Consider the following 24,141-nt stretch of genomic DNA (forward strand, 5'->3'; position numbering starts at 1 on the left):
TGTAAGCCCTCTAGGAGGTCACCATTAACCCTACCATAGACCCCATAGACCTCAGGGCTGGGTCCCCTCAGGTCAAAAAACTACCAGGGAGGGAGTGCAAACCCACCCTTCAGCAGATAATTGTATTGAAACTTTACTGAGCAAGGCCCTGCCCACCAGAGTAGGACCCAATTTTTCCCATCACCAGTTCTTCCCATCAGGAGGCTTACACAAGCCTCTTTGCCTCCTCATCAAACAGAAGACAGAAGAGGCAAGAAGAACTACAGTCCTACAGCAGCTAAAACAAGAGCCATATTACAAAATATCAATCAAAATGAAAAAGGAGAAAATTATGTCCCAGATGAAGGAACAAGATAAAACCCCAGAAAAACAACTAAATGAAGTGGAGCTAGGCAAACTTCCAGAAAAAGAATTCAGAATAATGATAGTGAAGATGATCCAGGATCTTGGGAAAATAATGGAGAAGATGCAATAAATGTTTATCAAAGACTTAGAAGAACTAAACAAACAGAGATGAATAATACATTAGAAGGAATTAATAGCAGAATAACTGAAACAGAAGAACGAATAAATGACCTGGAGGACAGAAAGAATGAAAAGAAATGAAGACAAAGAGACCTCTGGGCAACATTAAGCACGTGAACATTTGCATTATAGGGATCCCAGAAGGAGAAAAGAGAAAGAAAGGACCTGAGAAAATATTTGAAGAGATAATAGCTGAAAACTTCCTTAACATGGGAAAGAAAATAGTCAACCCAGTTGAGGAAGCATAGAGTGTCCAATTAGTATAAACCCAAGGAGTAGTACACCAAGAAACATAGTAATCAAACTGACAAAAATTAAAGACAAAGATAAAATATTAAATATTAAAAGCACCAAGAAAAAAACAACAAATACAAGGGAACTCCCATCAGGCAATCGCTGATTTCTCAACAGAAACTCTACAAGCCAGAAGGAAATGGCACAATATATATAAAGTGCTCAAAGGGAAGAACCTACAACCAAGAACACTCTACCCAGCAAGACTCTCCTTCAGATTTGATGGAGAAATCAAAAGCTTTTCAGATAAGCAAAAATTAAGAGAATTCAGCACCACCAAACCACCTTTACAACAAATGCTAAAGGAACTTCCCTAGCCAGGAAACACAAGACAAGGAAAAGACCTACAGAAAATAAATTCAAAAAATTAAGAAAACAGTAATAGGATCAAATGCACCAACCAAAAGACACAGACTGGCTAAGTGGATGAAAATATTTGCATATGTGCACTTCCACTTACCACATCAATCTGCCTAACCCCTCAAATTGTATGTAATTATTTTATATTACTAATAGACTTTCCTGGTGGTTCGGACAGTAAAGAATCTGCTTGCAGGAGACCCAGGTTTGATTCCTGGGTAGGGAAGATCCCCTGGAGATGGGAATGACAACCCACTCCAGTATTCTTGCTTGGAGAATCCCACAGACAGAGGAGTCTTGTGGGCTACAGTCCACAGGGTCACAAAGAGTCAGACATGACTGAGCAACTAGCACTTTCACTTCTTTCTTTAATTTTATATTGTTAGGTTAATTATGGTTTACAGTTATAATTATCTTTTGTTTTTTTATCTGGCTACTGATTGTGAAAACTGATAAACATGTTTTACTATTGTGATTATGTAACTCAGTTCAGTTCAGTTCAGTTCAGTCACTCAGTCATGTCCGACTCTTTGCGACGCCATGAAACACATCATGCCAGGCCTCCCTGTCCATCACCAACTCCCAGAGTTACTCAAACCCATGTACATCGAGTTGATGATGCCATCCAACCATCTCATCCTCTGTCGTCCCCTTCTCCTCCTACCCCCAATCCCTCCTTATGTAACTAGTACTCACTTAAAATCATTTTGTCAAGATTGGTCAACAGAAAAATAATATTTTATATCATGAAAACTGCAATTTATAGAAAACCTTGTTATCACTTTTTAAAATCCAGATGCATATCAGAATTATCTTGGAATTTTTCAAAAAATATAAATGTATAGGTATTGCCTTTTTTGCTCCAGAGCTTTAGATATATCTCTAATGAGCAGCCATGTTTAAAAATAACTGGACTATATGATGATGTTTTACTTTCATCTAATTTGTTTCACTTTTTCTATTTCATATTCAGTGCTCCAATTTTATTTAGTTTATATTTTCTGATTTCTCCATCTCTTTTTTGTTTTTGATGTTCTTTCTCAAGCCTTTATCAAGTGCAGTAGGAAAGCTTTTGTATACATAAATAATATGTATAATATATATATTTTAGAAAACATGAACTTTTGCCTACCTAAAAATTTTATGACATATATATATACCTGAAAAGCAACAAAGGATTATGGTATAGAGTAGGGAACTATAGTCAATATCTTATAATAACCTATAATAGAAAATAATTTCAAAAATAATATATGCATGTATGTATAATTGAAGTCTTCCCTTGTGGCCCAGATGGTAAAGAATCTGACTGCAATGTGGGAGACCTGGGTTCAAGCCCTGGGTTGGGAAGATCCTCTGGAGAAGAGAATGGTAACCTACTCCAGTATTCTTGCCTAGAGAATTCCATGGACAGAGGAGCCTGGCAGGTTACAGTCCATGGGATCACAAAGAGTTGGACAGGACTGAGTGACTAACACTACTATATATAACTGAATCACCTTGCTGTACATCTGAAACATTGTAAGCCAACTGTACTACAACAAGGCACATATATTAAGGAAAAAAAGTAAAACAGAGACTTCACTGGTGGTCCAGTGGTTAAGACTCCACACTTTCTATGCAGGGAACATGGGTTTGATCCCTGGTCAGGGAACAAAGATTCCACATGTCACTTGACTTGGCAAAAATTATAAAGAGGGGGGGTGGGGGGAATGTTTTAAGTTAAAAAAAAATAAGAATTTTCCCTTCCATTCCCATACATACTATAGCTTGGGGTAACCAAACAGTTAACAATGACAAAGTGGCTCTTTATTTTAGCTAATAAATGAAAAGGGTAAAAATTAGAATTAGAACGTCAACATTTTGTAATTCCTAATGAGTTAATGAAACTTGAGTAACGATCATGAATAGTTCCTAACATCTCACACACACAAAAAGAGAAGACTTTATCTACTTTATAAGGGAGCTACACAACCCTACAAGCCTACCTCCTATATAGAGGAGGCATAGGGAAATCCTGAATGAGTCAGATCAGCTTCTAACTACTAACTTAAGGTGCCAGAAAGTGAAAGTGTTAGTCGCTCAATCATGTCCAACTCTGTGACCCCATGGACTGTAGGCTGTCAAAGGAACATGTTAAATGACACAGGAAGGGAAGCAATCACTCAAATCCAGACTGTGGGAATCTCTCCAGGACAAACAACCTGGTTTCTTCCATTTAAAAAATAATAATAATAAGTAAAATAAATAGCTGAGAGGAAAGAGATAGGAGGTGGAGGGGAACAGAAAGTAACCCATGCAACCTCTGTCAACCAAATGCACCTTTTTTGATTCTGCTTCAGACTACAAGGCATGGGGAAATAGGACAACTCTGTGGCTTGATATTGATGATATTAAAGTAAATGTTTAGGCATAATAATGGGAATAGAATTATATAAAGGGAAAATTTTACATCTTTTAAAGATACAGACTGAAATATTTACAGAATAAAAATTATGTGATAACTAGGTACTGCTTCAAAATAATTTGGGGAAGTGAGAGTGTGTAGAGGTTCAGATGATTCAAGACTGCTCATGAGTTGGGAACTACTGAAGCTGACTTAGGATGACATAGAGGCTTATTTTCCCTCTACCCTCTGAGTTCTTAGCTAACACTTCCTGTAATAAAAGACAGAGTAACAAGAGAAAAATAAACAGAAGTTTATTAATATGTAGACCTCCTGTATACCTGGGAGATACTGAAGAAAACTGAGTAACTCCTGGCTCAATTCACTACCTTAAATACCATCTTGAGCTCAAGACAAACAGAAAAGTGAGGTAGCACTTATGAGAGATTAATAGGAAAAGCAACAGGGTGGGACCGGGTGTGTCATGCAAATTTAAGGTTTCCCGGAAGACTTCTCCATTGACAGGATTCTTATGTGATTCAGAGCCATCTTTCTGGTACAAAGAGGGAGAAAGTGTGAAAGTGAAGCCGCTCGGTCGTGTCCTACTCTTTGCGACCCCATGGCCTGTAGCCTACCAGGCTTCTCCGTCCATGGGGTTTTCCAGGCAAGAATACTGGAGTGGGTTACCATTTCCTTCTCCAGAAGATCTTCCTCCTGATCTTCCTGACCCAGGGATTGAACCTGGGTCTCCCGTGTTGTAGGCTTTACCATCTGAGCCACCAGGGAGACATCCTAATAAATGGAGATTTCCTTTATCAATGTAAATGTCCCTCACAGAAGGTTAGCTTATACTCTGTCTTCAGAGCTTCTCCTGTGTCTATTCTCAAAAAAAAAAAAATTAGCTCAAAACAATCCAAAGATGCATGTTCTGGAGTGACATATTCTGCTGCCCTGTAATCCTATACTGTTTCTGTATTTTTGAAATATTCTTGAAAACCTATGTGGCACACCTGAAACTAATACAATGTTGTAAGTCAATTATACTTCAATTTTTAAAAAGTTTACTGCTATAATAAAAACTTATACATGCTTTTAAAAAGAAGACGAAAGTGGATTGAAAAGATAACCTTCATTTATTGAAGGAGGAAACAGAACAGGCTCCATCTTGAAAATACAACTCCATCTTGGGCCGGACTGTGGACTTTGACCTATATGCCCAATATCTATGGAACCAACATACCAATGGAAAACCAGACCCCTGGATGAAGGAGCTTCAGGACTTGTACCTAGACTCTCCAGTCGCCTAAAAGAATGTGCTAATTATCTCTGAACAGAAAAAAAGTCGTAAATCCCATTATGCTTATCAGGGTATGACCACAGGCCTATTGATAAATGTCCACTGTTTAAATATCTAAGCTTATGACACATGAATCATGGGATAACTTTGATCGTATCTCTCTTTCACCTTGTCCAGACAAGTTTCAAGAAATTTGGGAGGTAGGTTTGAGCACGTACACTTAGGGTATATAAGGTTTTCACAAAAACTGGTAGGGGTCCTTGGCTAAGAGCAGACTCTGCCTTGGGCCCACCAGTGTAATAAACTGCACTCCACTATCTGCATTGTCCTTCTGAGTGAGTTTGTTTCCCGGAACGTGTGGCTACATTATGACTCAAGGTCATCACTGTGGATATTACTAATACCAAATGGATAATATATACACTCAAGAACCAGCAGGGTACACACAGCAGGTCCCTGTCCATTTGGCTCAATGCTCCTTCCTCCTCTCCCTTACTGTGTTGTCCTCAATGGTTGCTCTCACCCCACTGTACCTTTTCCACCACCAGCCCCACTCCCTAGTCTTCTCCGTTGAGTGGAGGTGAGGAACATTTAGAACAAAAGGTTGGAAAATAAATGTAAAGATCCAGTATGGCTCTTGGGGAACCAGCTCTCATTCAAAGCAGAAACCTTACTGTGGGACTCAGAGGTTTCTGTTTACTTCTTACCCATCAGCTGAGCTCCAAAGTGAAGGTTTACACAAATATGTGCTTCCTACAGCCTCCACCTGCAAAAAGACCATCAGCAAAAGTGACCTCAGACAAAGACCAAGTGACAGGGCAACCAGGCAATGCTAGACCATTTCTAAGGGTTATGAGAATAGGATATAACCCCCAGCCACTCATCCCCTCTTACAGAAAGGGACTGAGTGAACCCACTCTGGCTCTCTGAGATCATCCCACTTACACACCAACAGGTGGAGACGTCATCTCTCAGAGAGAAGTGCTGATGACCTGGGAGGTGGTCTCTGTGTCTCTGGCCCAGGCAGAGGCTTCAGCTCCTCCTCTCCACCCTAAGGGCCCTGGGCAGGCAGAAACTTGTCTTCCCCACCCACATTCCCTGTGGAGGTGCAAACAGGGGCCAGGCACGGTGGGCACTCACTGGCCATTCTGTCTTAATTAGGAGTGACCTACAAGTGCACCAAATTCAACATTAGTCTGGTGCTTGTTTCTCTAAGCATTAAAGTGATTCCTAATATTCACAGGACAGAGGTTTCCATAGTTTGAATCCTAACCCTAAAAGCTTCACCCTGAACTGGCATCACCTGCCTCTTCTTGCTGGCGCTGCCAGTAGTTATGGTTGATAATAGCACACTGCTTGGGGATCATGGATAATCTACAAGGCATTCCATGTACCAGAGGAATTAAGAGAGCTGGAGATCACAAAGAAAATCTGTTTACATTTTAAAGAATCTTGGGTTCAGTTTAGATCTTCCACTATCTAAAATACAAAGACCAGGGACTTCCCTGGTAGTCCAGTGGTTAAGATCGCAATTTCAATGCTGGAGGCAAGGGTTTGACCCCTGATCAGAGAACTATGATCCCATATGCCATGTAGCATGGCCAAAAAATAAAAATAAATAAATAAAACAAAGGATGTACTATGCTTTTCTTAAAAAAATATGATACAAAGACAGGAAAGCAGCACAAACAGAAGATCACAAAATGGGAAGTTATTTCATGAAACCAATTATTTAACTTTCATTCTGTCTAACTCAGCAGATTTAATCACTGAAAACCCAAACACCACATGCAAATCATTTCTGAAATGTGGCAGACTCTTTCTAGCTTTTTTATAAGAAATAACTTCTTTCTAGCTTTTCCAAACAGCAGAGTGTCAACAGATAAGTCTAGAGAAACAGAAGTATTTGTCTTGGATTTCAGGCTTCTTTTAGCTGCCAGGGGAAATAGTCAAGATTTACTTCTTGTTGAGCTTTACTGTCCCAAAATCTCTTGAACTTCACTGCATCAGAATGAAGAGTTCTTCCATTATTATCCCAATCAGTCCAGTTGGTCCTACCCAGCCATCACCCTAAGACCTCAGGCCTGGGGCAAGCACTGTGTGCAGGAAAGTGTATTCAGACAACAGAGAAGGAGACCTGCTCCACAACCCAGTAACTGACCTGGGGTTCTCATTCTCACTGAGCAAATGTGCCTCCAGATTCACAGAGATACCAGCTCTTTGCAAGCTTCCAGGTACTCTAAGTAACAACACTGATGATCTGGGCAGAGATCAATTCCTTGAAGTCCCAATGTTGTCATGTCCAAGAACCACTACCTTCCTACTCAAGGAGCCAATCTGTAATGGTGTCTTAAGAGTGTGGATGGTTATTTAGAACTTAGCTCACCAGGTCAGTTACAACCTCTGCCACTTGGGGATGGTAATGAGGGAAAGCGGCTTCTTAAAGGGCTCCTGGCCCACCTGAACAAAGCATGACACTGGTGCTAATAGTGTCAACACCTAGTCACTTCAGGAACCTGGGGTTCAATCACCTTGGTTCCATCCTCATTTATGATCCCCAACCTGACTTTCTGTTCCAGGGAGTTCCTAGTATCCTATTTCTTATACTTAGGCCAAGGTCAGGATGCATGAGGCTGAGACCATGAAAACAAAGCTCTTAAGATGAGCCTTCCTGACCCCGGATGAGCTGTCAGTCATTGAGATGGTCAGGCTCAGAAGTCACAGTACCTGAGAGGGAACCTCAGTCTGTCCTTTATGCTTCGTGTGACCACAAGCACATGATATAACTGCTGCTGCTGCTGCTGCTAAGTCGCTTCAGTCGTGTCCGACTCTATGCAACCCCACAGACAGCAGCCCACTAGGCTCCTCTGTCCCTGGGGTTCTCCAGGCAAGAATACTGGAGTGGGTTGCCATTTCCTTCTCCAATGCGTGAAAGTGAAAAGTGAAAGTGAAGTCGCTCCGTCGTGCCCGACTCGTAGCGACCCCATGGACTGCAGCCTACCAGGCTCCTCCGTCCCTGGGATTTTCCAGGCAAGAGTACTGGAGTGGGGTGCCATTGCCTTCTCCAACATGATATAACTACTTGGCACTAAATTTCCTCTCTTCTAAAATTGGGGTAATATAATACCTATGACTTAGTTGAGTTAACCAAAGGAATAAAACTTTTACCACATATAAAGTACTCATAGCAGTTCCAGATTATAGTATTTTCCAAGTATATTTAATACTATTATTACTGTACTACTAATAGTACTGCTGTGGCCACCATCACAACTACTAAGTATGAGCCCCTTTACTGCTACTAGTACTTCTAGTACTGAGAGGGTAACAGGCAGGAAGGCCAGGGGTCTCCAAAGGGAGGAAAGAGGCTGCAAGTGCCAGACATTTTTATCTCTCTTAAGCGGCAGGAGGAAACAAACCAGCGATATTTTTTCTTCTCTATAAAAATTTAAAAGGAGGTCTTTCTTAAAATGCTGTGTTGCCATGACACCTGGTTTCACCTGAAGCTAACTACTCTCAAACCTTGAGTTAACCAATACATTTCTTTTTCTTATGGAAATGTTGTCTTAAGCTATGACTCTATCTTCAAGTTTGTTCTGCCAAATGGCCGAACCTATGTACTCAGGTATTGTTCCCCTAATCTATGTAAATGAAACTATTTGTTGGTAATCTGCCCTTCTACAAGATTCAAGTCAATCGTTTTATGGCCAGGGATGAATTATCTGGTGCCATTCTAAGTTTTATGACATTCCTTTCCTTTCATTAACAGATTGTGAGTGACTATATAACAACAATGTATCCTGCCTGAGGACAGTCTTTGGATTAAACCCTCTGGCTAATTCTGTTATCTTAAAACATAAATTATGGGAGTAGGTCTGGTCTTTACAAGGATGTATCCTGCCTGAGGACAATCTTTGGATTAAACCTTCTGGCCAACTCTGTTATCTTAAAATGTAAATTATGGGAGTAGGTCTGGTGAGGTCTTTACAACCTCCAGACATTCTTTGAATTCATTGGAGAGTATGTAACTCCATTGCTAATACTAGCAAAGGGGTACTCTTTTGCCCCCTTCTGATGCCTATGTCAGAAGCTTTCTTTATCTCCTTTATACTTTAATAAAACTTTATTACACAAAAGCTCTGAGTGATCCAGCCTCGTCTCTGACCTCGGATTGAATTTGTCTCCTCCGGAGGCCAAGAATCCCACATCTTATCGTTCAGCAACAACCTTTCAGTACTACTACAAAGGATGAGCCCCCACATCTGCAAGGTCCTTGACTTCCCACTTCTCTGCCATGACCACCCAACAACTGACCTCCTGAAAGAGGAGCCAGGGCTCCACCAGTTGCACCTTATACAGCCTCAGACCTGGCCTTCCTGGAAGTATTTCTGGAAACAAACAATTTTGGAATCAACACTCCCTACTGCCCTTCACAAGGCACTGCAGTTATCTAGGTGGTATGTTCCCTATCAAAGGTAGCATTCTGCCCCTCATACCTGTCCCATACTCTGCCACAATGACCAACCCACCTGTCATCAAGGAGAGCTCTATCTCCCAGAACTATCCAGTCACCTGTGAGCTGACAGATTCTCTGATTTCTCCAGTTGTGTGGGACAGACTTCACCTACCTAGCTGCCTACTACTCGCAGTGCCCTTCAGTAAAACAGTCTTTTTCTTTCCTTTTTCAATTATGCCATGCAGCATGTGGGATCTTAGTTCCCCAACCAGGGATGGAACCTGCATTGAAAGCATGGCATCTGAACCACTGGACCACCAGGGAAGTCCAACAGAGCCTCTTAAACAAGGAACCACACCGCCCACCTGTAAATCACCTGACCCACCCCCTTCACCCAAACACAGTGGACTGATGCCAACCCACCACCTTCTCCATGTAAAACACCTCTTTCTCAGCAACTGCATCTTCCATCCCTCCTGCTGCCACACACTCACAGGCCACCCATGTCCCTAAGGCAGCAATAAGGGACCACGGAGAGCACGAGCCACCCAGGGGGGTCTGCAGCAGACCTCCAGCAGGCTCAGCCAGAACAGGCGGGCTGCCGGCACTGTGTCCCCAGGTGGACTGTCCTCTGAGGGGTCTTGACCCAGGCCCTTCAGGGTCATGGAGGTCACTGAGCTCACAGCTTTCTGCCTCAGGTTTGCCCTGCACATTCTTCCTTCACCCTCTGCCAATGCCAGGCTCCCAGACTCCACCTTCAGCCAGCAATCCACCCCCACAGCCAGGGACAGGAACCAGCATGAGTGGCTCACAAATTCTCCCCAATTCACAGTGAAACTGGAGCTCCTCCCCATCAGGGCCTTTGGCTTGGGGTACCCAGCCCACTGGGAAGGGGGCAGCCAGGGGAATGGATGTGCTCTTGGGAGCTCTGGCCAACTTCAGCTGAGATGCAGGGATCCAGATTCTGTTCTCCTTGAAGAAGAGGGGGTGACAACTACCACTTTAGGAAAGCATTTATCAGATGTGATCTGATCCACATGACCCAACTATCCCACTACTGGGCATATACCCAAAGAAAACTATAATTCAATGTATGGTAAAAAAAAAAAAAAAAAAAAAAAAAAAAAAAAAAAAAAAAAAAAAAAAAAAAAAAAACCACCACAATAGTATAAAGTAATTATCCTCCAATTAAAATAAATGACTTGATTTTTAAAAAGACACATGCATCTCAATATTCACTGCAGCACTATTTAAAATGGCCAGGACATGGAAGTAACCTAAATGTCAATCAACAGAGAAATGGATAAAGAAGATGTAGTACATCTCTACAGTGGAACATTACTCAGCCATAAAAAGGAACAAAATTGGATCATTTGTAGAGATGTGGATGGACCTAGAGAGTGGCATACAGAGTGAAGTAAGTCAGAAAGAGAAAACAAATATTGTATATTAATGCATATATGTAGAACATGAAAAGAAATAGTATAAATTATCTTAATTACAAAGCAGAAATAGAGAAGAAATTTATGGATACCAAGGGGGAAGGGGAGATGGAATGAGCTGGGAAAGTGTGATTGATATATCTTCACTACTATATAAAATAGATAGCTAATGAGAACCTACTGTATAGCACAGGGAACTCTACTCAATGCTCTGTGGTGACTCAAATGGGAAGGAAATCCAAAAAAGAGGCAAGTATGTGTTCATATAGCTGATTCACTCTGCTGTACAACAGAAACTAATTCAACATGGTAAAGCAATTATATTCCAATAAAAATTAAAAACAATTATTTGTTGAGCACCTGTGCTATTGTAACTGGGAAGAGTCAATTTTGATTCTTGCATGATAGATCTGTGTCTTAGGCCACTTTTGTTGTTACAGTCACACATAATTGCCTGCCTCAGAGAATCCTGCCCCTCTGTCTGGCTGTTAAATGAAAATGCCTTTGACAGAACCCTGTCCACCTGTAGATGGCAGGAAGGAAGAAATTAACACATCTCCCTGCCTGAGGCTTGCCATTCTAGGAGATACTTGCAAGATTAAATGGCCTTTTTATTTTGTTTCCTCACCTCACCTCATCTCTGATCCATAAAAGAACCTGGCATCCAGAACCCCCACAGGATGGTTACTTTGAGACATTATTCTGCCACCTTCTTGGTCAGCCAGCTCTGCATCCCTCAGATTCATTGGCAGCGAGCAGTGTGAGCTTGGACTTGGTAACGTTGTTGGGGCTCTGGTCCAAATTTACTTTCTCAATACCACAAGGCACATATTCCTTGAGTTTGTAGGATCTTTTATTTGGTCAAAGATCATTATATCATTTACTAATCACCAACAATATCACCACCCCCAAGAAAAAGAAATTCAAAAAAGCAAAATGGCTGTCTGAGGAGACCTTACAAACACATGTGAAAAGAAGGGAAGCAAAAAACAAAGGAGAAATGGAAAGACATACCCATTTGAATGCAGAGTTCCAAAGAATAGCAAGGAGAGATAAGAAAGCCTTCCTCAGCAATCAATACAAAGAAATAGAGGAAAACAACAGAATGGGAAAGACTAGAGATCTCTTCAAGAAAATTAGTGATACCAAGGGAAAATTTCATGCAAAGATGGGCTCGATAAAGGACAGAAATGGTATGCACCTAACAGAAGGAAAAGATATTAAGAAGAGGTGGCAAGAATGCACAAAAGAACTGTACAAAAAAACATCTTCATGACCCAGATGATCATGATGCTGTGATCACTCAACCAGAGCCAGACATCCTGGAATGTGAAGTCAAGCGGGCCTTAGGAAACATCATTACAAACAAAGCTAGTGGAGGTAATGGAATTCCAGTTGAGCTATTTCAAATCCTGAAAGATGATGCTGTGAAAGGGCTGCATTCAATATGCCAGCAAATTTGGAAAACTCAGCAGTGGCCACAGGACTGGAAAAGGTCAGTTTTCATCCCAATCCCAAAGAAAGGCAATGCCAAAGAATGCTCAAACTACCACACAATTGCACTCATCTCACACACTAGTAAAGTAATGCTCAAAATTCTCCAAGCCAGGCTTCAGCAATATGTGAACCATGAACCTCCAGATGTTCAAGCTGGTTTTAGAAAAGGCAGAGGAACCAGAGATCAAATTGCCAGCATCCGCTAGATCATCGAAAAAGCAAGAGAGTTCCAAAAACATCTATTTCTGCTTTATTGACTATGCTAAAGACTTTGACTGTGTGGATCACAATAGGCTGTGGAAAATTCTGAAAGAGATGGGAATACCAGGCCACCTGACCTGCCTCTTGAGAAACATATGCAGGTCAGGAAGCAACAGTTAGAACTGGACACAGAACAGACTGGTTCCAAATAAGAAAAAGTATACGTCAAGGCTGTATGTTGTCAACCTGCTTGTTTAACTTATATGCGGAGTACATCATGAGAAACGCTGGGATGGAAGAAGCACAAGCTGTAGTCAAGACTGCCAGGAGAAATATCAATAACCTCAGATATGCAGATGACACCACCCTTGTGGCAGAAAGTGAAGAAGAACTAAAGAGCCTCTTGATGAAAGTGAAAGAGGAGAGTGAAAAGGTTGACTTAAAGCTCAACGTTCAGAAAACTAAGATCATGGCATCTGGTCCCATCACTTCAAGGTAAATAGATGGGGGAACAGTGGAAACAGTGGCTGACTTTATTTTTCTGGGCTCCAAAATCACTGCAGATGGTGACTGCAGCCATGAAATTAAAAGAAAGCTTACTCCTTGGAAGGAAAGTTATGACCAACCTATACAGCATATTAAAAAGCAGAGACAGCCTTTTTGTCCGACATCTTAGCGAGGCGGCAGTGGTCACAGTTGCTCTCCGGCCTTCGCTATGCCGCCCAAGGACGACAAGAAGAAGAAAGATGCTGGAAAGTCGGCCTAGAAAGACAAAGATCCAGTGCACAAATCTGGGGGCAAGGCCAAAAAGAAGAAGTGGTCCAAAGGCAAAGTTCGGGACAAGCTCAATAACCTAGTCTTGTTTGACAAAGCAACATATGACAAACTCTGTAAAGAAGTTCCCAACTATAAGCTTATAACTCCAGCTGTCGTCTCTGAGAGACTGAAGATTCGTGGTTCCCTGGCCAGAGCAGCCCTTCAGGAACTCCTTAGTAAAGGACTTATTAAACTGGTTTCAAAGCACAGAGCTCAAGTGATTTACACCAGAAACACCAAGGGTGGAGATGCCCCAGCTGCTGGTGAAGATGCATGAACAGGTCCCACCAGCTGTACATTTTAAAAAATAAAACTTTATTAAATCAAAAAAAAAAAAAGCAGAGACATTACTTTGCCAACAAAGGTTCATCTAGTCAAGGCTATGGTTTTTCCAGTAGTCATGTATGGATGAGAGATTTGGACTACAAAGAAAGCTGAGCACTGAAGAATTGATGCTTTTGAACTGTGGTGTTGGAGAAGACTCTTGAGAGTCCCTTGAACTGCAAGGAAATCCAACCAGTCCACCCTAAAGGAGATCAGTCCTGGGTGTTCATTGGAAGGACTGATGTTGAAGCTGAAACTCCAATACTTTGGCCACCTGATGCGAAGAGCTGACTCATTTGAAAAGACCCTGATGCTGGGAAAGATTGAAGGCAGGAGGAGAAGGGGACGACAGAGGATGAGATGGCTGGACGACATCACTGACTCAATGGACATGAGTTTGGTTAAACTCCAGGAGTTTGTGATGGACAGGGAGGCCTGGCGTTCTGCAGTTCATGGGGTCGCAAAAAGTCGGACACGACTGAGTGACTGAACTGAACTGAACAATATCCTAACTTGGAATAAAATGTCTTTTCTTTTCAGTCCTTCTTTCCAGGATACTACATTTTAATAAGTTAAAAGGAAAAGAGTAATCCCCCAGAGGTCCAGTCCTTTAAGTATCTTTGTATCCTAAAGATAAATACAACCATTGAGCTGCATCATGTTTCCTAGACATTTTATCCCCTGATCTTAAACCACTGGCCTCTTTCCCTACCAGTTGCATCCATCTCAGTACTGATCTGCATGTATACAGCAATGCACTCTATATAAAAGCTTTTACCTCAAAAAGCTTAAAAATTGCAAAAGGTAAATAGGATTTCCAGTAACAGTTGATGATTGCTTTCATTAAAGAAGGCTCCCGTGCATCTTTCTCAGCTCTCTTCACTTCTTTATCCCAGTACCTGTGATGAGAAACAAAGCACAGTAAAGAACAGCGTGTCCACCACAAGAGAAATGGGAGTGGTGGAGTGGAAGATAAGCGTTTACTACAGGGCGCTCTGTGGCTGCCCCAAAAATGCTGGCTAACTGCCCACAGGGCTCCTGTGAGCAAAGATGAACGGTGAAGACCCTGAAGCACCAGGACTGTTTCCCTTCAACAAGCCTTGAAGGGAAAAGTCCTAGTCTTGGGAAATGACTTCCTGCCAAACTTTGCTGGATTCACAGCACCATGAACAGCTCAAGAGGGCAGACACCTTCCTCCTGTTGGAGAAAAGAAGCTAATTCTGACTACATGTTGGAAACTGTTTCTCTGACTTGCTTTTTGTTGCTTTTGTTATTGCAGTCATACATAATGGCCTGCCTCAGAAGACCCTGCCACTCTGCCTGACTGTAAACTAAAGGGCCTTTGTTCAGCTCTTAGATAATCTGACCTCCCTACCTGTGAATAGAAGACATTAACACTCCGCTTCCAAAGGCTGGCCATTCCCTTGGAGATGTGTTATAGGACTGAAAATCCTTTCACTTTACTTCCCCACTGCCTCTCCCTCTCTATTCTGCATTTTGACTTTAGTTCCTCATTGCTTCTTTCTCTCTGACTCTACAAAAGAACCTGGCATCCAGACCTCGACAAGATGGTTACTCTGAGTCACCAGTCTGCCATCTTCTGAGTCAGCCAGCTTTCTGAATAAAGTCATATTCCTTGCCTCAATACCTTGTCTCTCAGATTCATTGGCCTGTCATGTGGTCAGCAGAGCGAGCTTGAACTCAGTAACACTCCAGGGACCCCACCTCCCGGGACAGAGCTCAACCTCCAAGGCCTCGACTGCGGGCTCCCTCCACTTGCACAGATGCACAGGGAACATAGACTCCCCGAACCTCCAAAGTGGGCTAAGACCAGGGTTAGCCTGAGGCGGGTGAGCATGCCAGGTCAGGGGAAGAGGCTCAGAAGAACCTAGGGGAAGGCAAAGCCACACACACACACACTTTTAGCCGCACGTGGAAATCCTCACTCTCCCTCCCTTCTCCCTGCTGCCTGTGCTCACCCTTGCAGCTCTTCTCCAAGGCGCTGGGAGCGATCTTCTGGAAGCACAGAGTACATGTCATCTTCTTCTAATCTCCGTTTGTGACCAATTTTAAACAAGGGGTTTAGCCACCTGTTAAAAATTAAGAGAAAAGAAGAGAGACATAAATCCAAACTACACATCTTGTTGCAGAGAAGAAGCCAATTCTGACTCCATGTTGAAAACTGTTTCTTTAACTTGCTTTTATTATTAAAATCATACACAACGGCCTCTTCAAAGAACCCTTGCCCTTCTGCTTGACTGTAAACTACAGTGCCCTTGTTCAGTTCATGGAGAGATACTTTGTCCCTGCCCACCTGTGAGTAGAAGAGATTAACACACCCCTTCCAAGGGCTGGCCATTCCCTTGGAGATGTGTTGCAAGACTGAAGACTCTTTTATTTTACTGCCTCTCCCACTGTATTTTGCCTTTCGACTTTAGTTCCTTATTATTTTTCTCTCTGTGATCTATAAAAGAACTTGGCATCCAGACCCCAATAAGATGGCTATTTTGAGGCATTAGCCTGACATTGTACAGGAGACAGAGATCAAGATCATCCCCAAGAAAAAGGAATCTAAAAAAGCAAAATAGCTCTCTGAGGAGGCCTTACAAATATCTATGAAAAGAAGAGAAGTGAAAAGCAAAAGAGAAAAGGAAAGATATGTCCATTTGAATGCAGAGTTCCAAAGAATAGCAAGGAGAGACAAGAGAGCTTTCCTCAGTGATCAATGCAAAGAAATAGAGGAAAAGAACAGAATGGGAAAGACTAGAGATCTCTTCAAGAAAATTAGCGATACCAAGGGAAAATTTCATGTAAAGATGGGCTCGATAAAGGACACAAATGGTATGCACCTAACAGAAGCAGAAGATATTAGGAAGAGGTGGCAAGAATAACAGAAGAACTGTACAAAAAAACATCTTCATGACCCAGATGATCATGATGCTGTGATCACTCAACTAGAGCCAGACATCCTGGAATGTGAAGTCAAGTGGGCCTTAGAGAGCATCACTACAAACAAAGCTAGTGGAGGTAATGGAATTCCAGCTGAGCTATTTCAAATCCTGAAAGATGATGCTGTGAAAGGGCTGCATTCAATATGCCAGCAAATTTGGAAAACTCAGCAGTGGCCACAGGACTGGAAAAGGTCAGTTTTCATCCCAATCCCAAAGAAAGGCAATGCCAAAGAATGCTCAAACTACCACACAATTGCACTCATCTCACACACTAGTAAAGTAATGCTCAAAATTCTCCAAGCCAGGCTTCAGCAATATGTGAACCATGAACCTCCAGATGTTCAAGCTGGTTTTAGAAAAGGCAGAGGAACCAGAGATCAAATTGCCAGCATCCGCTAGATCATCGAAAAAGCAAGAGAGTTCCAAAAACATCTATTTCTGCTTTATTGACTATGCCGAAGCCTTTGACTGTGTGGATCACAATACACTGTGGAAAATTCTGAAAGAGACGGGAATACCAGGCCACCTGACCTGCCTCTTGAGAAACCTATATGCAGGTCAGGAAGCAACAGTTAGAACTGGTCATGGAACAACAGACTGCTTCCAAATAGGAAAAGGTATACATCAAGGTTGTATATTGTCACCCTGCTTATTTAACTTACATGCAGATTACATCATGAGAAACACTGGGCTGGAGGAAGTACAAGCTGGAATCAAGATTTCTGGGAGAAATATCAATATCCTGAGATATGCAGATGACACTACCCTTATGGCAGAAAGTGAAGAAGAACTAAAAAGCCTCTTGATGAAAGTGAAAGAGGAGAGTGAAAAAGTTGGCTTAAAGCTCAACATTCAGAAAACTAAGATCATGGCATCTGGTCCCATCACTTCATGGCAAATAGATGGGGAGACAGTGGAAACAGTGTCAGACTTTATTTTTTGGGACTCCAAAATCACTGTAAATGGGGATTGCAGCCCTGAAATTAAAAGACAGCCCATGGAAGGAAAGTTATGACCAACCTATACAGCATATTAAAAAGCAGAGACATTACTTTGTGAACAAAGGTCTATCTAGTCAAGGCTATGGTTTTTCCAGTGGTCATGTATGGATGTGAGAGCTGGACTATAGAGAAAGCTGAGCACTGAAGAATTGGTGTTTTTGAACTGTGGTGTTGGAGAAGACTCTTGAGAGTCCCTTGGACTGCAAGGAGATCCAACCAGTCCATCCTAAAGGAGATCAGTCCTGGGTGTTCCTTGGAAGGACTGATGTTGAAGCTGAAACTCCAATACTTTGGCCACCTGATTCGAAGAGCTGACTCATCTGAAAAGACCCTTATGCTGGGAGGCATTGGGGGCAGGAGGAGGAGGGGACGACAGAGGATGAAATGGTTGGATGGCATCACCGACTCAATGGACATGAGTTTGGTTAAACTCCAGGAGTTGGTGATGGACAGGGAGGCCTGGCGTGCTGTAGTTCATGGGGTTGCAAAGAGTCGGACAAGACTGAGCAACTGAACTGAACTGAGCCTGCCATCTTCTCGGTCTGTCAGTTCCCCAATTAAAGTCTCTACCTTGCCTCAGCAGCTTGTCTGTCAGATTCATCAGCCTATTGTGAGGCAAGCATAGTGAGCTTGGACTCGGTAACAATCTCTAAACAGAACCCTATATTAATGAGCTTTATTAAAAAGAAAAGTCTACATTTTAAATATATAGAGATATGAGTGGGAGAATATATGGACATCCCTGGTGGCTCAGTGTAAAGAATCCACCTGCCAATACAGAAGACGCGGATTCAATCCCTGGGTCAGAAAGATCCCCTGGAGAAGGAAATGGTAACCCACTCCAGTATCTTGCCTTGGAAATCCCAGGCACAGAGGAGCCTGGCGGGCTATCGTGCATGGGGTCACAAAAGAGTCAGACACAACTTAAAGGCTAAACAACAACACATTCATGTGTATGCCCTAGCTCTATACACTGGAGGGGTCCTAAAAGCAAAGACGCACCAGCTGCAAAGAACATTCCAGCGCCCAAATGTTAGGGGTTTTGTTTCTTTAACCTACACAATTACAAAATAATTTTCTCGTGATGAGAACTTTCACAGTTGAGAAATAAAATACTGCTTCCCATATCAGTAAACAAAGGCTGTAGAGTCATCAATGATTGCAGCCACTTCCTTCTGAGTGAGTGAACTGGTGAGTCCTTTGGGAACACAGGAAGAAAACAAACAAAACAAAACAAAAAAACCCCTGCTATATGTTGTTGCTGTTTAGTCGCTCAGTCATGTCTGACTCATTGCAACCCCATGGACTGCAGCACGCCAGGGTTTTCTGCTCTTCACGATCTCCCAGAGTTTGCTCAAACTCATACCCATAGAGCTGATGATGCCATCCAACCATTTCATCCTCTGTTGTCCCTTCTCCTCCTGCCCTCAATCCTTCCCAGGAACAGGGTAAAACTGCAGCAACTCCCAATAGTGACCACAGAGGGACCTCAGGATTAAAAAACACAGGATACTGGCCCCAGATAACTGAGGTGCATATCAAAGGAATGATTTCCATAAGCCCAAATTCCTGCATCTTTCCATTCAAAGAAAAGCACTAAATTCTTTAATTTGAGATATCTGGTTTTCTTTCATTAAGAATATTTTGACATTCAGACTACCTGTCCTTTAGGGGGAAACTCCTATATAACTGGACTCTACACCCTCACCTCCTCAGAGTACTTTTATCAGGGTTACTTGAGATGCTTCCTCCTAGACTTGCAGTCTTAAGAATATCTACTGAATAAAACATAACTGTCAATATTTGGGCTCTGCAATTTTTTTTCAATCAACTCTCTTAGATACTTTAGGTGCTTTCAAATATTCTCTCCCTAGACTATGCTAAAGCCTTTGACTGTGTGGATCACAACAAACTGTGGAAAATTCTTCAAGAGATGGGAATACCAGACCAACTTACCTGCCTCCTTAGAAATCTGTACGCAGGTCAATAAGCAACAGTTAGAACCAGACATGGAACAACGGACTGGTTCCAAATTGGGAAAGCAGTACATCAAGGCTATATATTGTCACCCTGCTTATTTAACTTATATGCAGATTACATCTTCTGATATGCTGGGCTGGATGAAGACAAGCTGAAATCAAGATTACTGGGAGAAATATCAATAACTTCAGATATGCAGATGACACCACCCTTATGGCAGAAAGTCAAGAGGAACTAAAGAGCCTCTTGATGAATGTGAAAGAGGAGAGTGAAAAAGCTGGCTTAAAACTGAACATTCAGAAAACAAAGATCATGGCATCCAGTCCCATCACTTCATGGCAAATAGTTGGGAAATAATGAAAACAGTGACAGATTTAATTTTCTGGGGCTCCAAAATGACTGCAGATGGTGACTGCAGCTATGAAAATAAAAGATGCTTGCTCCTTGGAAGAAAAGCTATGACAAACCCAAGACAGTATATTAAAAAGCAGAGACATTACTTTGCTGACAAAGGTCCGTCTAGTCAAAGCTATGGTTTTTCCAGTAGCCATGTATGGATGTGAGAGTTGGACTATAAAGAAAGCTGAGTGCCAATAAATTGATGCTTTTGAAATGTAGTGTTGGAGAAGACTCTTGAGAGTCCTTTGGACTGCAAGGAGATCCAACCAGTCCATCCTAAAGGAGATCAGTCCTGAATATTCATTGGAAGGACTGACACTGAAGCTGAAACTCCAATAGTTTGGCCACCTGATGCAAAGAACGATTCACTGGAGAAGACCCTGATGGTAGGAACGATTGAAGGCGGTAGGAGAAGGGGACGACAGAGGATGAGATGGTTGGATGGCATCACCAACTCAGTGGACGTGAGTTTGGGTAAGCTCCAGGAGTTAGTGATGGACAGGGAAGCCTGGCGTGCTGCAGTCGATGGGATCGCAGAGAGTCGGACATGACTGAGTGACTGAACTGAACTCGCTCTCCTTCATCCAGGACATCACTGTGTCACCCCGTGTGTGCCTTTTGCCCTCCAGGACATGTGAGTAATAAACCCTGCCTTTTCAAAGTTCCCTAATGGCTGTTGCTGAGACTCATCTCACAATCCTCAGAACTACAAGTACAGGTCAAGTCACAACACTGGCTCCAAAAGGGGAACATCTGTGGGTGCTGCTACAACTAGTATGAACCAGGTGAGCAAAGCCCCAGGCATTTCCAGCAACAGAACCACTATCAGTAGGTGAAAAACAACAGCCATAGAAAGTACAAACCGGCCTGGAACACCTTGCACTATAAAATAAGGAAGTGCTCAAGGAATTGAGAGATGAAATTATTTTAAGAAATTAAATATTTCCTGCAATATCAGTAAACAAGGATGTTGCAAACATCAGCAGGAGCTGGTGGGCCCTGAGGAAATTCAGGAAGGAAAATAATACCTGTCATCTAGCAGCCAAAGACTGCAACCACTCTCTGTAGCCATTCCCTGTGATGAGCCCTAAGGAAACTCAGCATATGAAAACACAGGATACTGGCTCCAGATAACAGAGATACATAACAAAAGAATAACTCCAGTGAGCCCAGACTCTTGTCTTCCCATACATAGAAAAGTGCTAAATTCCTTAACTTGGGATATTCAATTTTTTTTCTTTAATTTACAATAATCTTTTGATGTTCCTGACTACTTGCCCTTTGTTGCAAAACTCCTATATATCCTAACTCCTCCTCTTGCCTCCCTGGAGCCATTTCGCTAAGGCTGTCTCCCAGGCTGCAGTCCTCATTTTGCCTCAAATAAATTGTAATTTCCAACTTTCATGTTGTGCAAACTTTTTACAACAGCATAATGAGGATGTGTAGAAAGGACAGAGAAGTCAGCTTGAAGGGCTCTCACTAGACAAACCTGGGGTACTTCAAGCACAGAAATAAATAAATGGGGCTTCCTTGGTGGCTCAGTGGTAAAGAATCCACCTGACAATGCAGGCAAGACAGCTTTGATCCCTGGTCCAGGAGGATCCCACATGTCACAGGATAACCACTGAGTCAGCACTCTAGAGCCCCTAAGCTGAAATTGCTGAGCCCAAGAACTGCAACTACTGAAGCCCACTCACTCTAGGGCCCATGCTCTGAAACAAGAGAGACCACTGCTCACAAACCACAACTAGAAAGTAGCCCCTGTTCTTCACAAGAAAAGCCCATGCACAACAATAAAGACCCAGCACAGCCAGAAATAATAAATAAATAAAAGAAATAATTGCCTTTAGAAAAAATATATATATATATGGCAATGAATCATAACCCATTAAATAATGAATGAATCCACAAATCCTTACTGTGACATAAACAAGAGAGAAGGGAAAGCTTTTCCATTCTAGAGTGCAAACAAACATAGATAGAAGGAACAATGGAGTTAGAAAATTACCCATGGAACTTAAAACTAATGGGTAAAAGTTTGATGTGGAGTATGATATTTACATAATCTCAAATTATCTCTCTGCAAATTATTTATTAATTTTAACAGGAGAAAACAGTAACTATATAGAGGATCACCCCCACAAAACCCCATTCAAACCCAGTATGCACTGTGTAAGTGATAATAATTAATATGCAGAGATAGCCCAAAGATTAAGATCAATTTACTGATTTTGCCAGGTTTAGGAAATTTTCAAGGCGAGACAATAATAACCTGTAAAAGTGGAGATCAGATTTCTTATACCTATTGCTACATTCCTAGCACAATATAGTTATAGTGCAGAGGAGATGCTCAAGAATTAAATAAATGAATGTCTATGAATTATTAAATTAATTAATAAATGAATGTCTATGAATTATTAAATAAGCAATAAGAGACTGAGCTTCAGATTGTGCAAACCCTGCCTGGCATGCCTAAAGGACCATGGTGGCCCAGGAGTCAGAAGACTGGACTCTACTCCCAAGAGTGGTAATGAGGACCCAGGGCCTCAAAGGTCCACCTCCCCCACTGCTCCCCTACTCCATTCCAGTTCAGTAAATTCATGACCCTTAATATTTCTAGGTCTCAATTTCCTTTCAAAACAAAAGTATAAATCTATGAGTTTTATTACCACTGGCTTAAAAGATATTGGGTCATTTATCCTACAATTATTCCCCACAGAAATCACTCAGGAAATTAGCACTGGGACTTACCCAGATAATGACATCCTACCTGAGAGGTCTTCTGTAAAATTCTGCTTGAGCAGAAAAGATGCTCAACATCACTAACCATTAGGGAAATGAGACACCACCTCACATTTTAGAAGAGCTAATGTAGGGAGTGGGGAGAATAAAAAAGATTTGTCAAGGATGTGAAGAAATTGTGCCCTTACACACTGGTGGTGGAGGAGGGGGTGTAAAATGGACACAGGACAAATACCGTATGATTCTACTTACATGAAGGTACTCAGAGCAGTCAAATTTAGAGAGAAACAAAGTGGTCCTGTGGTTCCCAGGGGCTGGAAAGGGACTGGGGAGTCAGTGTTTAATGACACACTAATGCAGGATGAAAAGGGTTCTGAAAATAGCTTATATGATAATGTGAATGTATATAACAACCCTGAATCAAATGCTTAACAGTGGTTAAGATGGTAAATTTATGGTTTGTGCATTTTACCACTATTTTTTAAAATTTAAAGAGAAAAAAACTGTGTTTGGTGTACCTTAGGCAGAAATCTTCCTGTGTTAGAGTTTAGGTTTTACCACTCTCTGGTTGTATGACCTTGAACTAGTTAGGTAACCTCTCAGCACTGGTCTCTGGAAAGTGGAGAGAATACCTGGAGATAATAACACTCGCCTGGGCTGCTGAGGAATTAACTTAAAGGATCAATGTTGCTCTGAACAGGACAAAGTCAGACAAAGAGCAGCTGTCACCATGATACCACTCTTGAGTAATCCCATGCAGAAAAGAGATGAATTTGCTCAATTAGGCAAATTTCTTTCCCCATGGCTCTTGATTTAAGGACTTTCACAAATTCCTTTGCTGCCAAATCTCAAAATGCCAGACAGAGCCCTCTGGATATCATCAAGGGATGAAGATTTTCACCTCCATTAGATGACTGACAGGAACCTAAATCACATGTCACCACCTAAAAAAGGATTTGGACCTGGAGACCTGGATCAATTGACTCCTTAATTCCAATTTATCCCTGAGGGCATATACTTAACAATTCAACCATTGCTGAATGAGCTATCCCTCAACCCAGTTCCACCCCAAGTATTGTCCTCTCCACCATGATCCTTTCTCCTTCCCTCTCCTCTTACAGATCTTCATCCAGCAGCCATATTTCCCACTAACTATCCTACCAGAGACCACACTCCTTCAGGGCAATGACTACTTACATACTACATGGAATCTCCATGACCAAGCACAGTGCCTGGCACAGATGTCACTGGAACACATCCAGGGTGATAAAAGAACACCCACATTGCTGGTGAGCTATCTTGATGTGGATTACCACCTGGCTTTCTCAGAGTGGCCCAAGCCAAATTCAATTACTCATGAGTGTCAATGCTCAAGCTAAAATCTTCTCTCCTTTCCTCTGAGACTTTCCTTGCTTACTAAAACTGGCTCAAAATCCATTTTCTCATCCCTTCCCCATTTATCCGCTCTCT

The 24,141-nt window shown here is 42.0% G+C and overlaps 1 protein-coding gene and 1 pseudogene across 2 annotated transcripts in view; one reads left to right on the forward strand and one right to left on the reverse strand.

Annotated features, from left to right (window-relative positions):
* Window positions 1-24,141, reverse strand: part of LOC122447588 (ATP-binding cassette sub-family C member 4-like) — a 337,265-nt gene that overhangs the window by 277,001 nt on the left and 36,123 nt on the right. Inside the window, exons 2-3 of the mRNA XM_043478283.1 lie at window positions 15,578-15,688; window positions 14,377-14,497 (exon numbers count right to left, since the gene is read on the reverse strand). Coding sequence (XP_043334218.1) covers window positions 14,377-14,497; window positions 15,578-15,688 — 232 coding nt within the window. The remainder of the gene's footprint in view (window positions 1-14,376; window positions 14,498-15,577; window positions 15,689-24,141) is intronic.
* Window positions 13,159-13,612, forward strand: LOC122447594 (annotated as a pseudogene). The gene has a single exon (XR_006271297.1). The product of XR_006271297.1 is annotated as a 40S ribosomal protein S25-like (transcript).

This window comes from Cervus canadensis, chromosome 9 (assembly GCF_019320065.1).
Source record: "Cervus canadensis isolate Bull #8, Minnesota chromosome 9, ASM1932006v1, whole genome shotgun sequence".
In the NCBI taxonomy this organism is placed as follows: Eukaryota; Metazoa; Chordata; class Mammalia; order Artiodactyla; family Cervidae; genus Cervus; species Cervus canadensis.